The 20,055-nt window shown below is 45.2% G+C and overlaps 1 protein-coding gene across 1 annotated transcript in view; it reads left to right on the top strand.

Moving 5' to 3' along the window:
- anks6 (ankyrin repeat and sterile alpha motif domain containing 6) overlaps window positions 1-10,499 on the top strand; it is a gene marked incomplete at its 5' end in the record, with an annotated part of 29,291 nt that extends 18,792 nt beyond the window's left edge. Inside the window, 11 exons of the mRNA XM_080543798.1 lie at window positions 4,644-4,878; window positions 5,742-5,791; window positions 6,386-6,583; window positions 6,727-6,898; window positions 7,013-7,221; window positions 7,387-7,573; window positions 8,038-8,105; window positions 8,244-8,360; window positions 8,923-9,019; window positions 9,694-9,792; window positions 10,157-10,499. Of these exons, the coding sequence (XP_080399924.1) occupies window positions 4,644-4,878; window positions 5,742-5,791; window positions 6,386-6,583; window positions 6,727-6,898; window positions 7,013-7,221; window positions 7,387-7,573; window positions 8,038-8,105; window positions 8,244-8,360; window positions 8,923-9,019; window positions 9,694-9,743 (1,383 nt within the window). The 3' untranslated portion in view covers window positions 9,744-9,792; window positions 10,157-10,499. The remainder of the gene's footprint in view (window positions 1-4,643; window positions 4,879-5,741; window positions 5,792-6,385; window positions 6,584-6,726; window positions 6,899-7,012; window positions 7,222-7,386; window positions 7,574-8,037; window positions 8,106-8,243; window positions 8,361-8,922; window positions 9,020-9,693; window positions 9,793-10,156) is intronic.
- Between the last annotated feature and the right edge of the window lie 9,556 nt (window positions 10,500-20,055).

The following is a 20,055-nucleotide window of genomic DNA, read 5'->3' as shown; positions in this document are numbered from 1 at the left end:
CAAAAACATCCATAACTCAATATAATCAAATAACCAATATTAACCAACCCTAACAAACGGGAATCTCCCCTCCTATTACAAACTCCTCCTATAAACTACTCCCATATCAGCCATAATCTTCAGCCCATTTAAAGCGAGTAACTGTGCACACATACAAAACAGAAAAGTAACTAACATACTTCGTAAGAGCTGCCCCGCATCTAACTCAGTAATGACTGACTAACCACTCAGCTAGTCTTCAGTGCGTTCACATGCAACTCTTCCACCAAGCAAATGCCTGGTGGCGCCCCCGCGTTCAACACACCAAAAATAACAAACGAAAACAATAAACAAGCGTTAAGCGCTTCTACTCCTAGCACGGGGGTTCACGTATAGCTCTGATGGTATCTAAACCACCCGCCCTACCTATCCTTCTCTGCTTTGCATAGAACACAGCACTCACCAAACTCCAGCCGAAGATCACAGCCAATACCAAGAGTTACGTCCTTGTCAGCACAGTCGGACGGCCAGCTCCCCCTCGTCACCAGCACCCAAACCAACGTACCAAATATACTAAACAATACATTACATCCAATCCAACAAAAACCCAATAACTATAAACAATAACCATGCGGGTCTCCCAATATAGAGTTGGACAAATCCAACAATCCAATCCCGAATATCAACTATGAAAAGGGAGAGAATATTGCTCTCACCAAATTCAATCCCGGACGAGCCCCCAATTTGTTACGCTTGCCTGGCTCAGGACAAGGTGACAAAAAGGGAGACGACACATGGAGAACAATAATAGGAGATTTATTAAAGAATAATATGTTAAATGGAAATAATGATAAAGTAAATAGTAACAACAAACAAAAAGGCTGCTGGTCGACAAGGAAGAGAGCGAGTCCATCAAGTTGACCCCCTCTTAAAGTTCCTGGGACAATCAGGATGATCACCTTCACCTGTGCCCATCAGGAACCAAGAGAGAGGGTCAACAAGACAACAGATGATTGGCGCCCACTGGTGGTACCAGTGTGGATCGTCACACTTGTCATGCAATATTGAATTCATGAATGCGAGCAAACACTCACTGGCTATCGCATTACATTAGTCATTTAGCTGACGCTTCGCCAGAACTCACACTAACGCATTTGCATGGAGAGCAGGAGACCATGGAAGGGCTGAGCCCAGCAGGACTTATAATAAAACAATAGGAAGTTAGCTGTAACCCTCCTCTATAGAAACATAGTTAGTGTAACCCTCCTCTATAGAAACATAGTTAGTGTAACCCTCCTCTATAGAAACATAGTTAGTGTAACCCTCCTCTATAGAAACATAGTTAGTATAACCCTCCTCTATAGAAACATAGTTAGTGTAACCCTCCTCTATAGGAACATAGTTAGTGTAACCCTCCTCTATAGAAACATAGTTAGTGTAACCCTCCTCTATAGAAACATACGTAGTTAGCTGTAACCCTCCTCTATAGAAACATAGTTAGTGTAACCCTCCTCTATAGAAACATAGTTAGTGTAACCCTCCTCTATAGAAACATAGTTAGTGTAACCCTCCTCTATAGAAACATAGTTAGTGTAACCCTCCTCTATAGAAACATAGTTAGTGCTCTGGTTCTCAGCACAGCTACGCAGACTACAGCTGGACGAGCAGCGTAGTGACAGTCAGCTAGCGGCAGCAGCGAGCTAACCCTGCTAGCTAACTCACTAGCATGTCCTGACAGCAGACAGCAGACAGCTTCACTCTCAAGGCTTTTGAGTAGCATGATTTAAATGTAGCCGCCCCGCCGGTGTAGGTACCGGATTTTCCCACTTTTCCGGTTCCGGTCATAGGTTCTGCCCTTTCCGGCCATAGGTAGCGCTATGATTCGCTATGATTCGCGATGCCTACACCGGCCGCAAGACAGCGTGGCGTGCGTCAACAGGAAGTAGGTTTGTTATGGAAACAAAACCCGACAAAAAATAAATAAATAAATAAACCACAAATCGATAATGGCATTCGTCGCCAACGAATTTCATTATCGATTTTTATCGATTTCATCGATTCGTTGTTGCAGCCCTAGTGTAAAGGTGAGGTAAAGGTGAGGTGTAAAGGTGAGGTGTGTAAAGGTGAGGGGTGTAAAGGTGAGGGGTGTAAAGGTGAGGTTTAAAGGTGAGGTGTAAAGGTGAGGTGTGTAAAGGTGAGGTGTAAAGGTGAGGTGTAAAGGTGAGGTGTGTAAAGGTGAGGTGTAAAGGTGAGGTGTGTAAAGGTGAGGTGTAAAGGTGAGGTGTAAAGGTGAGGGGTGTAAAGGTGACGTGTTTAAAGGTGACGTGTGTAAAGGTGCGGTGTAAAGGTGAGGTGTGTAAAGGTGAGGGGTGTAAAGGTGAGGTTTAAAGGTGAGGTGTAAAGGTGAGGTGTGTAAAGGTGAGGTGTGTAAAGGTGAGGTGTAAAGGTGAGGTGTGTAAAGGTGAGGTGTGTAAAGGTGAGGTGTAAAGGTGAGGTGTAAAGGTGAGGGGTGTAAAGGTGACGTGTTTAAAGGTGACGTGTGTAAAGGTGCGGTGTAAAGGTGAGGTGTGTAAAGGTGAGGTGTGTAAAGGTGAGGTGTGTAAAGGTGAGGTGTGTAAAGGTGAGGGGTGTAAAGGTGAGGGGTGTAAAGGTGAGATGTGTAAAGGTGAGGTCTAAAGGTGAGGGGTGTAAAGGTGAGGTGTAAAGGTGAGGTGTGTAAAGGTGAGGTGTAAAGGTGAGGTGTAAAGGTGAGGGGTGTAAAGGTGGGGTGTGTAAAGGTGAGGTGTAAAGGTGAGGTGTATAAAGGTGAGGTGTAAAGGTACGGTGTGTAAATGTGAGGTGTAAAGGTGAGGTGTGTAAAGGTGAGGTGTGTAAAGGTGAGGTGTAAAGGTGAGGTGTGTAAAGGTGAGGTGTGTAAAGGTGAGGTGTAAAGGTGAGGTGTGTAAAGGTGAGGTGTAAAGGTGAGGGGTGTAAAGGTGACATGTGTAAATGTGAGGTGTGTAACGGCCAAGCTCCACCATGGCCATCGAGCGTTGCGTCAGCGTTGCGTCTAATGTGCGTTGCGTCCGAAATTGGGATCAAATGCATTGTAATCAATGAAAGGTGCTCCACCTGCTGCGTTGCGTCAGCGTTGCGTTGCGTCAACGTTGCGTCCGATGGCTGCGTCCAAAGTAGACATTCAAAAAAGTTAGATTTTTGACGGTGGACGCAGACGTCACAATGAGACCAATTGTACCACGTGGTACCACGGACAGCTCCAAGTACGACATTCAGCTCTATGTCAATACAACCCAACTTGTGTCCTCAATAAGTTTATTAAAACCGCTAGCAGATGTGGATAAATTAAGCTATACGTACCCATAATTGATGAAAGAGATGATGTAAGAGAATGTAGGTGCTCTCCTGATCCAGAAATTCCCGCTATGAACGTCTCTGTTAATAACCTCGCGCTTCGCGGGCTCCTCGCGCTCGGTGGAGCATATGACAGTATGACAATTCATACTTGACTGGGGTCACACTTTATTCCCTTATAGATGATCCACAGCTGCTCAAACTATCAACTGCAACTCTGTTGATATGTAACTAGATTTATGGTTAAGGATAGGGTTAGATTTAAGGTTAGGGCAAGGTTTAGGATTAGTGGTTAGTTAGTTGAAATGTTGTTGACAGTTAGTTGAACATCTACTGAACTAGCAACTATCTATTTGGGAATATGTAGATAAAATATTACCCTGATTGGAAAATGTTCTGTATGATGTTGTTATTGTTGTGGACATATTGCAGTCAAGGGTGAAATTACTCCCGTATACAAAAAATGCCAGTGGAGCTAGAGTAGAACGTTGACGTTGACGCAACGTTGACGCAACGCAGCAGGTGGAGTTTGGACAATGGGAAGTTGACGCAACGCCGATGGCGAGTTGACGCAATGCAGCAGGTGGAGCTTGGCCGTAAAGGTGAGGTGTAAAGGTGAGGTGTGTAAAGGTGAGGTGTGTAAAGGTGAGGTGTAGTATATAAAGAAGTATACAAATAACAATAAAAAAGAAGAAGAAAAGAAGTCAAAAGTCAGATCCATAGAGCAGCATGTTGGCCTTCTGCTGCTTCCTGGCTGTTTAAATGGAAGGATCCTATTCCACCTACGTAGATCCTATTCCTCCTACGTAGATCATATTCCATCTACGTAGATCCTATTCCATCTACGTAGATCCTATTCCACCTACGTAGATCCTATTCCTCCTACGTAGATCCTATTCCACCTACGTAGAGCCATTGGATCAAGGAGGTCATGTACCATATTAAATTGTTAGAGAAAATGAGATATAGGCCTACTGTTAGAGGATCCACTAAGATATTCCTCACTATTTGGCAACCTTTCCTAACCTTTTTTTTAAGAACCTGACAGCATGATAATGTAATATCATTTCATTTTGTTTGTACTATTTATTTTACTTTTATGGGTGTCCGGCTGTGTATAGTGTTTATATATGTATATGTCTGGTATTTGGGGGATGGGGGGGTTATTTCAGTTTGTTCTCTGTTGGTCCTGTTTGGACCTGTGATATATTGTGAAAAAAACCTCAAAGCCATTCGCCTTAGCCATAGACACACCGCTACAGTTCGTTTCCATGGCGATGAATCACACGGCTGGTTTTTCCTTTCCCTTCCAGTCATGGTGGAACAGGATGTCCAACAGGTTCCGCAGACTGAAGCTGACCCACACCCTGAGACACGGCCTGTCCTCCAACCGCCTGGGGCCGTTCCCAGACCAGCCCGAGGCGCCGCTGGACGCCACCATGAAGGCCGACCGCAAGTCTGCCGCCTCTAACGGAGCAGTGGCTCCCCCTGCTGCCCTGGGGGGCGCGGACATCAGCACCGCCTGGACAGCCAAGAGCAAAGACAGTGGTGAGACCTAGCCAGGAAATAGACTGCTATTAACACTAGAACAGCCTTGCCTATTTTACCTACTAGTAGAGCCGCCTTGGGGGTCAAATAGACCCCCTTTTTAGAATGTAAATCTGCTATTTACACACAGAGATCACTAGAGGGCGCTTCTTTTTTTAGCCTGCCTCCTACACAGAAAAACTGCAAAACAGCTTTATACTATCTTATCCTGAAGTGATTTTTGAAAATGTAAAGATACTGGGTGGTAGAACGCACATATCTAGGAAAAGTCATGAAAGGAGGGTCCTGATATTTGATCGAGTGCAAAGCTAGATTTTTTTTTTACTCACAGGGTCACCGTGACCCATCACAGCTCTTAAAGGGGCAAACATTGTGCCTATCTTCAAAGCATGATATGTTATGCATTGTAAGCACAAACTCTACTATATATATGAATGGATTCAGATACAGCTTCTCTCTTGTGTAAAGCTTCAGAATTACCATTCAGATACAGTCCATTAACATTCAGTCTTATTGGTTATAGAATGAGGTAGGCTTTTTACCATGGCAACAAAATGGGATGTGAGCGGTATTTCCTAGAGGGCAACCATATTCTCAAATACCGTAACATTCTATATTTCAAAATGGCCATATCTGAGGTTCCATATCTGAGGGATTTACTGTACAGAGTTCAGCAGACCATCTTGGTGGTAAATGTGGCCATGGTCAATGATCTACACTGTTGGCCTTTGAATGAAGGGACATGAGAGAATGAAGGGACATGAGAGAATGAAGGGACATGAGAGAATGTGAGTAGGACTTTACTGAGCTAAGTACTGTATTTTTTAATTTGAGATGTAAATGTTTCTGTGTCTGTTTTATAGGTCTTGGCAGAACCGGCACAGATAATGATGACTTTCTAATAACCACAATGGTAGGACTATTTGGATAAAAGTGGTTTTCAAGCTTACCTGTAAGCTTTAAAGCAGCAGCTTAAGCTGCTAAGCTTTAAGGTTTGTGACTAAATTGCCCTGTACATCAAAAGGTCTCACGCTGGCTGAATAATAATGTTGAGTTCATTGGCAAACTGCAGCAAATGATAATGTTATTGTTATTGTTATTCAAATACTTGAATGCAGATTTGATAGAATTGAGCTTGAGCTATAGGCCCTCTACTGTCTCTAACCCCTCTGGAACGCCCTCCCCAACCACATCAGACAGGCCAACACCCTGCCAACATTTAAACAGGCCCTCAAAACCCACCTCTTCAAGCTCGCCTTCACCAGTTAACCCTCTCTCCCTCCCCTTCCCATGTGTCCCCAGCACTACCTCAATTAGGCCCCTATACTTTCTTTTATTTCTTTTTTGTTTCTTTTTATTATTACTACTCGATCTTTTCAGTTTGTAAAGCGTATTTGAGTGTCTAGAAAAGCGCTATATAAGTCCAATGTATTATTATTATTATTATTATTATTAATATAATTATCATTATTATTATTATTACTAATCTTCTCCGTCCCTCCTCCAGCTGAGGAACGGTGCCCCTTTGACGCGCCTGCCCAATGACAAGCTGAAGGCGGTCATCCCCCCCTTCCTGCCCCCGTCTAACTTTGAGCCCTGGAACTCGGACCGCTCCCGCATCCTCAAGGAAGGCAAGAGTGACGCCCCCCGTCTTCCACAAAGACCTGGCAAGGCCAACTTCAACAGCAGCGGCAACTCTGACATTGTTAGTGTGCGTGCGTGTGCGTGTGTGTGCGTGCGTGTTTGTTTGTGTGTGTGTGTGTGTGTGTGTGTGCGCACGTGCAGTTGGAAGGGTGAGGAGGTTGTCTTGAAACATGTTGAACATGTTTGTTCTGCTCCGTGTCTCAGACGTCTGTCAGCCGGGTGGTCAGCAGGTCCATCAAGTTCCCCAGCATCGCCAAAGGCCCCTCGTCCTCCTCACCCTCCAACTCTGGCAACTACCACTCCCCCCACTCCTCAGGAGGCTCCAACGGCCTGGCAGGGGTTAACCGGCATGGAGCAGACACTCACAACCGCTCAGGTACACACACACACCCTGACCACCATGGGGCAGACTCTCACAACCGCTCAGGTACACACACACACACACACACACACCCTGACCACCGGGCTGTGCTTCCGTCTATCTTTCAAGGGGGCAGTGCTGACAGTGTCCTGTCTCAGATCGCAGCCCAGAGGAAGAGAGCTGCAGGCTTGCTGGACCCCAAGGCCCAGGCCACAGAGGTGCCTAGCACGACCCCCACTCCTGCTGCTGCTCCTGCACACGCTCCTGTGCCCGACATCTGCCTGCCTGACATCCACAGCACCCCCAGTCTGGTGGCCAGCGACGTCCACTCCAGACGGGTCAGACTCACGCTGAAATAAAGGCTGTTTGTTTTTGTTTTTGCTTGTGGTACTAACAGTGCCATTCAAAGTGTTTTGTCTTCTTTTTTTAGAGGGCAACTGTATATAAACCTCACAGCATTATTGATTTAGCTAGGGATCAACACATTCTCTATTCTCTCACAGAAGATTGACCTGAAGAAGAGACCACATTCTGGGAACTCTTCCACCTCCAAGAGCACTTCTCCCACCCTGACCCCGTCACCGTCTCCCACCCCAAAGCCTCCCCCCGGGGACTCCCTGTCCTCCGCCTCCTCCCACCCACGCTCCAAGAGCAGTGGAGGCTCCAGCAGTGGCACCATCACAGATGAGGGTGAGTCTTAAGGGTCTCTGACATGTGGCACGTTCGAGCGTTTAGTCCGCATGTCGGCAACCAATCAAAATGTTCTGACTTTTATTTTGGAAACACGGAAATACGTTTCAACGTTGTTAAGAATCACAACACGCTAGTCAAGCTAAAATACTGCAATGCAATGCATTGGGTGAGTAATCTCCACTGGTACCTAGCTAACTAGAACACTACTTTACATTGTTAGCAGGCTCACAAAACAAGCTGTGTTAGTTGACTAGCTACGTGTCATTGATTTTCAACAACGCGGAAATGGATTCACATTTTTCCGAAAAGAAAGTCAGAACATTAAATCGGATGCCGGCATGCGGACCAAAACACTAAAACGTGTCACATGTTGACAATAATAAACTTTATTTCGAGTATGGAGTTGGTTTACCTCCACGTAACGGAGCCATCTGACCTGACCTTCTGTCTCGTACACACAGATGAGCTGTCAGGCATCCTGAAGAAACTCTCACTGGAGAAATACCAGCCCATATTTGAAGAGCAAGAGGTGCGTTCTACACTCTGCTTTTACTACCTGTAATATATCCATAACTCTGACTTGAATCCAATAGTATTCATTCTCTTAACAATGCATATCTCTAATATCTCTCTGTCATCTCAAGCAATCTATCTCCATCTGCTGTAGGTGGATATGGAGGCGTTCCTGACTCTGACCGATGGAGACTTAAAGGAACTAGGCATCAAGACAGATGGACCTAGACAGCAGATCCTGGCTGCCATCTCTGAACTGAATGCTGGAAAAGTGGGTTTTTTACACTTTATTCAATATAGACTTTTTACTGTTCTATGCCTTTGTTGTATTTAGTTCACCAAAGACTGTTGACACCTTGACCTGTTCTAGAAGCCTCCTGGACTTGACCTGTTCTAGTAGCCTCCTGTGTAGCCTCTCCGGTGTCTTTTAGATGTTTGAAAACCTTACGGAGGATCAACTATTTATGTGTATCTGTTTTAGAAAAAACACACGATTCACCTAATCAAAGGCTTGATCATTGGTGGATCAGTAGAATCAGATAATAATAATAATAATAATAATAATAATAACTTTTTATTTATATAGCGCTTTTCCTGCAAACGTTGCAGCTCAAAGTGCTCCATGTACAGTATGTAGATGAATACATGTAGATGTATTCACATGTACAGTATGATCAGGATCGAGATGATTCACTTATTTTGGACAAAATGTCAAAGACAAAGCTTTTGGATAAAAGCGTCTGCTAAATGTCCAAAATGTAAATGTAATGTAATTAATTGAAGAACATTTATTTAGGGGAATCCAAACCTACCCAGTGTGATTGTTCCCACAGGGTAGAGAGAGGCAGATTCTACAGGAGACCATCCATAACTTCCAGTCCTCATTTGGGAGTAGTGCCAGCAACCCCAGGCCTCCTGGACACCCACGCTGTGAGTCCTCATGAAACCCAGAATCCAGTCTCACCCATGTTCAAATCTAACAAAACCTATGTCTTAAGCCTGGTACACACATAAAGATTTTCTAAATCTTAACAGATTTTTTTATCTGAGAGAAGATAAAAAATTACGGATTGAACAGTTTTGATCGTATTGTGTGTGGTGTGCACACATACATAAAGATCTGTCCTATGACAGTCTAGAGTCTCGTCCCCCAAGCCAGAAATCTCGCGTGATCAGGGTAGTAGTACCCTGACTGACCTGTACGAGGCAGCCATGTGCTACATGGCAAATAAAGTGCCGAAGAACGAAAAGAAGAAGTCAGCTCGTTTCTTGATTGGCTACATTCCATCCACGTCGGGAGTTGTCGGGAGTTGCCCACACACAAGAGGACTTTTGATCGTAAATATTGAACACGTTTAATATTTACGATCGGCGGCCCCCGACCATTTTCCGAGCAGATTGTCGGGAGAAATGGACTCTTAACACACCTCACACCACAGGATAATCTTGTCGGATAATCTTTAGAGCCATCCGATAATCGGGCATTTGCTGTCCTTGGTCGGAAGGGGGGAAATTGGGCCAAAATCGGCCAGATTATCTTTATGTGTGTACCAGGCTTTAGCAACAATGGTATTCAAACATTCACTTCATTCTCTGTTCTAAAGCTCCTACTGCCTGGGTGAGACACCAGGTGCGTAGCTCCAACAAGAGGTAATAGATGGTGACCCGCTGCTGCTGGAGGATGACCATTACAGGTAAACTAGGTCTCTCAGGTCCTCTGACCAGGGTTTGTTGGTTGTCCCCCGTGCCAGATTGAAGACCAAGGGTGATAGAGCATTCTAAACCGTGGCTCCCAGGCTTTGGAATGCTCTTCCCTTGGATCTTAGATCAGCAGTCTCGGTCGAGGCTTTTAAAAAAACAGCTAAAGCCTGTCTTTCTGTGTCCTGTTGATATTGTTGTACACTTGTTGTTTTGTTATTTGTTCTTATTTTCACTTGTTTGCCTATTTTAACCTGCTATGACTTTCGCTCTTTTATTATGTTATTGTATATGTAAAGCACTTTGTGACCCCTGGTCTGGGATAGGTGCTATAGAAATGTGACTTCATTTTACTTCCAGGTAAACTAGAGGTCAGAGGTCGCCCTAGCCCAGGGTGAGTGAGGTAACTCTCCTGGACGCCAGTGTCCCAGAGCACTCCTCGGTAGTGTGGGAGGACACTGCAGCTAAAGCCCAGACCCCCCCCCCCCCCCCCCCAGGGAGACCCACCCCCAGGGGGACCGCCCCTACGGAGCCAGGGTGGAAGGGGACAGTGATTGGCGGCGCACCCCACGCCCAGCGCACTGCTCCTTTCAGACAGAGCACAAAGTGATGTGCGGCCACAAAGCGGTCACAAAGTGATGCCTACTGCTGACACTAGGAGTAAGGAGGGAGAAACAGAGTAAAGGGAGACAAAGCAATGTAGGGTATATCTAGGACTAGATGGAGAGTGAGAGGGTGAGAGATACGACCTATCTATGTCTTTATGAATGTGACAGATGAAAGCCAACGGACTGTGGTTGAGACGGACCAGCATGCACTGATGATGTTGGAGGAATTCTGATTGGTTTGTGAGAGGACAGCAAAAGGGAAAAACATTTTTTTTGGGGGGGGGGGTCTTTTGCTATTTTACTGCGTTTTACTTTATTTTTTACTGCGTGTCACCTTCTGTAGCTGGTGTAACTAATGTCTGTCTGACTTTTAAATTGTAGGTCATTGTTATATTGTGTATTTTTAAAAGTAGCGTATTAGTCTGATGATAGAAATGTAATTGCTCTTTTACATTATTAAACCATGCACATTGATCTGCGGATGAGTTCGTTTTTCATTCTGACAAATATGACACACACATTTTTTCAGTCTTTTGCAGCTGTTAGATGATGACTCTCAGACAATGACCTCAACCCTCTCCCAGTAAAGGGATATTACTGCTGGATACTTTTACTGTAACCACTGGCACCCTTCTGTCTAATGGGACATGACTGTGTTGTTTTCCTATCACAGTCAGCCACTATTATCCACATGGCCACAGGGCCAGTTGGCCCCGGTTCCAGAGAAGAGGATACAGAGAGAGATGTTCCATTCCCTACGTCTACGTCTACTCTGTTTGTTGGCATGAAGGGGCTCCCCGAAGCTTATTGTCTCAGACATGGTGTGTTGAGTAATCATCATTTCCACTGGTCTTCTCTCCTCTGTTCCAGCTCTGTGTGTCACACGTGGAACTGTTAGCATGCAAAGACTGACCAAGTAGTCCTCAGTAAGATATGAGATATTGGTTCATTCATTTTCATACCCAAAATCCATGTTAAGTGAAATCCCATCCTGTCTCTAGCAGTCTCTGTGTTGTAACTGTGATCTGGGATGGGATGTAGATAAGAGTGAACAGGCTAAGACATTGAATTAACAAGTGGCTTTTTCGTTGAAAAATATTATGGTAAATCTTGTTTGGTTGATCTGGTAGAAGTGTGTAAAATATTATTTGAATTCACTATCAAACTGATACAGTGCACTCAGCTGAGAATAATTCTGTAGTTATAAAAATCAGACTACTACTAATAACTACTGATAGTGCTCACACACGGTGAAACTAAAACATTTCTATACTCGTTGTTATCGAACCTGAGATGTTCTCATTTTCACGTCATAAACCACAACCTGGTGTGCCCTGCTTTTCCGCAAATCACCACTAGATGGAGCACTTCAATTAATTCTGTCTATTCTATTATGTTGTCTTCAGGACGGGGCTTTTTTCTTAAGAAAAAGATTGCATGTATGCACTGGATACATAGAAACATGATTTGAATCAATTTGTGATTAAAACAGAATATCTGTCTTGTCTGCAAATCGAACACATTTCAACATCTGAAGTTCTCATCAATAGAGGGTATTAGAAAACAATGTTTGAGATTAACTTTATGTTGAATCTGAGGACAACAGTCAATCATGGCTTATGGACACTGTGCCAGTCATTGCTTTGAGCCTATACGGATGACGTTCTTGGCATCCAATACCTTTTGTCCTGTCCATCGTTGTACTTCTGACCTGTTGTTGTGTATGAAAACGATTTCTCACTGTCAGAACTGTTTCCTTCTGAGTGTTCAGTGTCTAGTCGTGAATTTGGATGCAGAATCATCCTGGTAGTGGTAGTGCATTGACAGCCCAGAGACATTTGGAGTTGATTAGCCTCTTCCTGACATGTGGGATGCAAATGTCATGAGTCACCCCTCAACGTTAACTTTTTGTTATTTTCAAGAATCATGGATGCAATTGTTTCTAGAGTGAATTACAGTGTGCTCATGTCTATGTCATGAGATAGTTTAGTTTTTTCCACTGGCAGAAGTCTAATATGTGGATCCAGTATTCAAATTACCCACCTCTTGATTTAACTAAATTCTAAGCAGTGGATTGTGAACCATACTCTATCTACAGTGCTTGTGTTGTTGATTATCCAGTTTATTAAGACATGACCTTCGCTGCAGAAGCAGCTTTGAACAGGACCCAAATAGAAACAGAACGTTAACATTAGTCTTCAGTCTTGTATGATGGGTTTGCTGTTTGTTAATTCACCAGATTTACAATTTATCTTGATCCAAGATGCCTCCCACTGGGGGCAGTTGTTGTGTATTAGTTGTTGTGTATTAGTGGTGAAATGTGCTGATGGAGGGAATCTGGGCCAGACTGGGTCAGGACCTCCTGTAAGTGTCCCGGGGCCAAACTTTTATTCTTCTTTTCCTTCTCCTCCCTCCTCTCTTCTTTTCTCCCTTCCTCTCTCTGCGCAGCAATTAATCATGTTATATACAAAGAAAGGTTTTGGATTATTATTATTGTTATTATTATTATTATTATATTAATACATAATGAGACAATGTGTATGATTCAACATGGGAAAGTGTGTCCAAACTTTTGACTGGTACTGTAATTTAAGTAGTTTTTGTGACATTGTGAAGAACTAACCAAGAAAGCAGATCTCCATTCTATTGTAAAGTTAGTTCCAGCGTTATAACTTAAATTGCCCCTTGAATTCCCAGAAATACTTAAATGGAACTACACACACATGAACTACACACACACATGAACTACACACACATGAACTACATACACACGAACTACACACACACTACACACACATGAACTACACACACACGAACTACACACTACACACACATGAACTACACACACAGACATGATTATCAAAGGGAACTTCTCTTTCTCAATGTCATATTTACTCTTCAGAGGACAGCTACAGAGAACACTGTACATGACACAGTATTCTTATATTATGTGGTGTGTGTGTGTGTGTGTGTGTGTGTGTGTGTGTGTGTGTGTGTGTGTGGTTTCAGTATAAGTATTTGATCCCCTGCTGATTTTGTAAGTTTGCCCACTTACAAGAAATTAACGCTCTATAATTGTAATGGTAAGTTTATTTTAATAGTGAGAGACTGAATATCAACAAAAAGATCCAGAAAAACACATTATATGAAAGTTATAAATTGATTTGCATTTGATCGAGGGAAATAACATGACTCAGTACTTGGTGGAGAAACCCTTGTTGGCAAGCACAGAGGTCAGACGTTTCCTGTAGTTGGTCACCAAGTTTGTGCAGATCCCAGGAAGGATTTTGACCCACTCCTCTTTGCAGATCCTCTCCAAATCCTTAAGGTTTGGAGGTTGTCGCTTGGCAACTCGAAGCTTCAGATCCTCCACAGATTTGCTATAGGATTAAGGTCCGGAAACTGGCTAGGCCACTCCATGACCTTAATGTGCATTTTCTTTAGCAGATCCAGACCCATCCACAACCCATTTTCAGTGTCCGCGCGTGTGTGTGCATAGTTAATCTCTTCATGGAATAGCAATGCCAGGAGTAATAGTTTTAATCATCACCTCATCTAGTCTTATTATATTTGAATTGATTCAGTTCTAACAGTATTATATGGCAGTTAACCCTTGTGTGATGCTCAGGGCGCTCAAAATAGCCCATGATAGTAAATTGTGGGCACAAACAGGTACTGTACCCAATAATGCACAATAGGTACTGGGTACACATTCAAAAGTGTACCGGTATATCTTTTGTTCTGGTGGATCGAGGGGGCTGCCCTTTGGGGATGCTTAGTAACAACCCACAAAGTGTCAGACCCCTGGGAATAGGTGGGGCCGAACGACAGCATGATGAGTAGAAGCGCTTTTACGCACATGATGCTCCTAACTTTGAAAATGCTAAATCCACTATAATAAAGACTTGTGTGTCATAAATCATACTTATCTAGGAAATCTTTAAATGAAACAATGTTTTCATTGACTTTCACCAACTTATATTTTCAATTGACTTTCACATTTATCTACTGTAATTATAATCAAAGCTGTAAAGAAAATACAGATGAGAATGGAATAGAATAGAAATGCAAGAACCAAACTAAGATTGTTTTTGTCACTAGCTATGAAAAACATCTCTCAAAAATGTCTGCAAATGAATCACAAAACATGAACGGAATGTACACTGTTTTCACTGTCACTGTCGAAATACAGTATTATGTCTGAAAAATCCAAAATAATTCTGAAATAACACTGGTTACAATTGTGTGTGCATGGGTATGCCTGTCTACACAACACATGAAGCACAGAATGTGACAGTGCGTGTACCTCAAATGTACTTTTTGCAGTTGCTGCATACGTTCTGTATAGTGCAAGAAAATGTAATGTTTGAGTGTGTGCATGTTTCTGTGTGTCTCTGTGTATGCGGGTCAAATCAATTTGTTGGGGTATTGTAGCATGTGCTCACATTTTCTTTTCCTTATACATGTTTTTCATAGAAAATAAGCCAAGGCCATGGAGTTTCAGATTGAAAAAAAATATTCTTGTATCATTTCTTATGTAATAATTCAAAACTGAATTGAAAATGAATGTGGACTAGCCAGGTTGTGTCCTCCAGAGACATTGAACCCACTGATCCTGTTTCCACTTTGCTGAATTTTTACACTCACAGGCTGGTAGAGAATAGCTTTTATAAATGGTACAACTTTATTTATTTATACTTTATAAAGCAATTATGACATTATTAATTGTCAAACTGTTGTGTCGATCTCTATCTTGGTCTGGGTTGTATGCATACACTATGATATTTCTATCTTGGTCTGGGTTGTATGCATACACTATGATATTTCTATCTTGGTCTGGGTTGTATGCATACACTATGATATTTCTATCTTGGTCTGGGTTGTATGCATACACTATGATATTTCTATCTTGGTCTGGGTTGTATGCATACACTATGATATTTCTATCTTGGTCTGGGTTGTATGCATACACTATGATATTTCTATCTTGGTCTGGGTTGTATACACTATTGGCGCTTTTCCATTGACCGGCACGGCTCAGCACGGCTCGCCTCGGCACGCTTTTGAACAGTTCTGGGTACGAGACGTTTTCCACTATACAGGAACGACCCGGGACTGTAGGAGGAGTTACGTGTCATAAGATTCCCCCCGCTATACAGATCAGCGGGGGAAATGCGATAAGAATTATGTCAAAATGCAGCACTATCGTGCACAGATCAGCCTTACAACATGTAACGTTAAGTGCCTGTTACTTGCCGCTTTCAGTTCTAGTAGACTAGTTTAGATCTCGCAACCAGGGAAATGCCGACATGAAATGCGACACGATTTTATTTTTATTTCTCCTGACACGTTGAGCACTGTGCTTTTTTTTGTTGGTGAACTACCGTAATAAGCCTAAAAAAGTTCAACTGTTCAAAAAGTGCAACTTCTCTGCTTTCAGAAACTGTTTGATTTTTTTGGATTGGGCATATAGTTCATGAATTACGATAGTTTGAAGGAACGCTGTAAAATCCTGTCTGCCGACAGCTCCGGTTTCGGAGCAAGACGCGAATCTATCGGCATTAGTCAAATACATGCTCCGGCTACAACCACCACCCCCGTCCCCCAGGGGGGCCAATGTCCCTCCTGCTACCCCCACCCTCCCCCCTCCCCCCCCCCTCCCTCCCCCCTCCTCACCCGCCCCGCCCACCCCCACCCCCCTTTCCCCACCCCCTCTCTCTGTCACAGTGCGAGAGGTAAACAGACTGTTTAAGAGGCAGAATCCCCGGAAGGCAGCTGGTCCGGATTCCGTCTCTCCCTCTGTCTTGAAGCACTGCGCCGACCAGCTGGCCCCGGTGTTCACCAACATCTTCAACGCCTCGCTGGAGCTGTGTCACGTCCCAGCGTGCTTCAAGGCATCAACCATCATCCCCGTCCCCAAGAAGGCCAAGGTCACAGGCCTCAACGACTACAGACCCGTCGCTCTGACCTCCGTCGTCATGAAGGTCCTGGAGCGCCTTGTCCTGGCCTACCTGAAGCTCATCACGGATCCTGTGCTGGACCCCCTGCAGTTCGCGTACAGAGCCAATAGATCCACGGAGGACGCCGTGAACATGGCTCTGCACTACGTACTAGAACACCTAGACACTGCAGGCAACTACGCCAGGATCCTGTTCGTGGACTTCAGCTCGGCCTTCAATACGATCCTCCCACACATCCTGGAGCACCAGCTATCCCTGCTGCAGGTGCCGGTCTCCACCTGCAGGTGGATCACGGACTTCCTGACTGACAGGTCTCAGCGGGTGAAGCTGGGGAAGAGCATTTCCAGCTCCAGGACCACCAGCACGGGCTCCCCGCAGGGCTGCGTCCTGTCTCCAGCACTATTCTCCCTCTACACCAACAGCTGTGTCTCCCGCCACCCCTCGGTCAAGCTCCTGAAGTTTGCAGACGACACCACCCTGGTGGGCCTCATCTCCGGGGGGGACGAATCTGCCTACAGGGGTGAGATCGAGGGGCTGCAGAGATGGTGCAGTTTAAACAATCTGGAGCTAAATGCTCTAAAAACAGTGGAGATGGTGGTGGACTTCCGAAGGAAAGCAGCCCTGCCCCCTCCCATCACGCTGGGAGGTACCCCGGTGGCCTCCGTGGAGTCATGCCGCTTTCTAGGCATGACCATCTCCCGGGACCTAAAGTGGGAGCAGAACACCGAGGTCCTCACAAAGAAGGCCCAGAAGAGGATGTTCTTCCTCCGGCAGCTGAGGAAACTCAGGCTGCCGAGGTCCATGATGGTCCAGTTCTACACGGCCATCATAGAATCCATCCTCACCCACTCCATCATCACCTGGTTCCCTGCTGCAACGACCAAGGACAAGGCCAAGTTGCAGCGGGTGCGACGTTCAGCAGAGAGGGTGATCGGCTGTCCCTTGCCCTCCCTCAACTCCCTGCATGACACCAGGGCTCTGAGGAGGGCAAGGAAGATCATGGCTGACCCCTTCCACCCCGGCCACGGCCTCCTCACCCTGCTTCCCTCTGGAAGAAGGTTGCGGCTGCCTAAGGCACTTAAGGCCCGCCACAGGCTCAGCTTCTACCCCTCAGCCGCCAGGCTGTTAAATGACTCTGGCTTCCCCCCCCCCCCGCCCCCAAGTCTGCCCAGGACTGAACTGGACTCACTGTAAAAAAAACTCTGCACTGCACTTTACTTTATACCGCACTATTCAATGCACTGTTGTCTGTCCTGTGTTGTTGTTGTGTTGTCCTGTTTTTTGATATATGAAAAAAGTATAAACGCACTTGCTGTGGTGACGAAGCAAATTCCTATATGTGTAATGCATAGTGGCAATAAACGTTATCTCAATCTCAATCTCAATCTCAATCTCAATCTCAATCTCAATCCATCAATAATATTACATAATAACAACTGCTCTGATTAGATTGCTTAGATTGTTTAATACATCAACGGGGGAAAAGCGAGATGAACTCGCGAGTATCATGCTTCCTCCATTGAACGGAAAGTCCTATCTATCCCATTCAAAGTGTTTTAGTCTTCCCCCTTTCCACTGGTAATAAGGAATTGGCAAGAATAGATCGATATAAATAGATCAACATAATGCAGCACTGTCAAATATATTTATTTATATATACAGCATATGGATGTTACGTGCCTGTTACCTGCCGCTTTCAGTTCTAATAGTTTAGATCTCGCAACCAGGGAAAGTCTACCGGCATTTGACTGCCGCTGGACTGAGGAACAGCATAGGCACAGCACATCGCCATAATAGCAATTTTTTTGTTATACTTGTTGTAAATAAAAGTTCTATGATGCATTGAAATTACATTAAACTAAGATAATACGATGGTTATCATAATTTTTCTAATCTTTATTAATAAGTAATTACAGAAACAGTAAGTGACATTTTCCGAGAGCTAAATCTGTTGTGGTATTTAAAGATGGCGGTTAGCGAAGAAATCTATGAACATGGGATGACGATTTCCATTGACCAATCAACGGTGTGCAGCGTCACACGTCACACGCAGCCTGGCAAAAAGGTACCTTTCGCTACCCATCCCGAACAAGAACTATAAAACCGTGCCGTGCCGTGCCGAGCTGACCCGAGCCGACAAATGGAAAAGCGCCAAAGAACAGGGCCAGCCCAGGCTGACCCGGGCTGGCCCTGTAGTGGAAAAGCGCCATATGATCCTTTAAGGTCTGTGTAATAAAAGAGGGATGGAAAAGGTCACACTTGTAAACCCATAGAACAGGCTAGGCTACGCATGACCAATACATGTTCCTATCTTCAACTGTTTCATGCAGAGTGCTGGTTAATGGAGGTTTGCATACATCTTTGACTGAGCTGTGTGACCGGGCAGATTATGGAGATGAAGGGAGGAGGGAGTGGTCAACCTCTCATTGACCTCGACATGCCTGTAAAATAACCATGTAAAGTCTACCGCTGACTCAAGGCGACAACGGTTATTAGGGTTTTTTCTGGAATCTGGGACTTTTACAGTAGTCGTAGTTGGGTACTTTTACAGAAGTTCAATAGGCTCCAAAATATAATTCACATCATTTATTGTGCTATTCTGAATTACTTGTTTGGAGAATCTCTACCAAGTATCACAATACCATGGCTCTCCAAGTCTGGTCATGGACAGCAAGATGTGTTGGCTTTTGTTCCATCTGAGTCCATTTTCTGATTCAAGATTCAATTTATGACAGTGGTCTTTAGTCTGGAGCATGATACATTGAATATTTAGGTAAGTTGAAGCTGGGCTGGACAAAAAGGCCAGTACTGTAGCTCTGCAGGACTAGACAGAGTTAGATGTCAAACGTAAGGATGTAACCTCTTAGTCCTCTGTGTGTGTTAGGTTGTGCAGTAGCAGGGCCAGGGCAGGTCAGCACCATGGCCCAGAGGGACCTCAGCTGGTCCAACACCGAAACAACCAGGATTACTGCCTTTCCTACCAGGACCATCCCCGCTCCTACCAGGACCATCCTCCTACCAGGACCCCCCTCCTACCAGGACCCTCCTCCCTCCTACCAGGACCCTCCTCCTACCAGGACCCTCCTCCCTCCTACCAGGACCCTCCTCCCTCCTACCAGGACCCTCCTCCCTCCTACCAGGACCCTCCTCCCTCCTACCAGGACCCTCCTCCCTCCTACCAGGACCCTCCTCCTACCAGGACCCTCCTCCCTCCTACCAGGACCCTCCTCCCTCCTACCAGGACCCTCCTCCCTCCTACCAGGACCCTCCTCCCTCCTACCAGGACCCTCCTCCCTCCTACCAGGACCCTCCTCCCTCCTACCAGGACCCTCCTCCTACCAGGACCCTCCTCCCTCCTACCAGGACCCTCCTCCTACCAGGACCCTCCTCCCTCCTACCAGGACCCTCCTCCCTCCTACCAGGACCCTCCTCCTACCAGGACCCTCCTCCCTCCTACCAGGACCCTCCTCCTACCAGGACCCTCCTCCCTCCTACCAGGACCCTCCTCCCTCCTACCAGGACCCTCCTCCTACCAGGACCCTCCTCCTACCAGGACCCTCCTCCCTCCTACCAGGACCCTCCTCCCTCCTACCAGGACCCTCCTCCCTCCTACCAGGACCCTCCTCCCTCCTACCAGGACCTCCCTCCTACCAGGACCCTCCTCCCTCCTACCAGGACCCTCCTCCTACCAGGACCCTCC

Source organism: Nansenia antarctica, assembly GCF_963989245.1.
Source record: "Nansenia antarctica genome assembly, chromosome: 13".
Taxonomy (NCBI): Eukaryota; Metazoa; Chordata; class Actinopteri; order Argentiniformes; family Microstomatidae; genus Nansenia; species Nansenia antarctica.
Note: the sequence above shows the minus strand (reverse complement) of the source record. Positions and strands in the feature narration are given on the sequence as shown.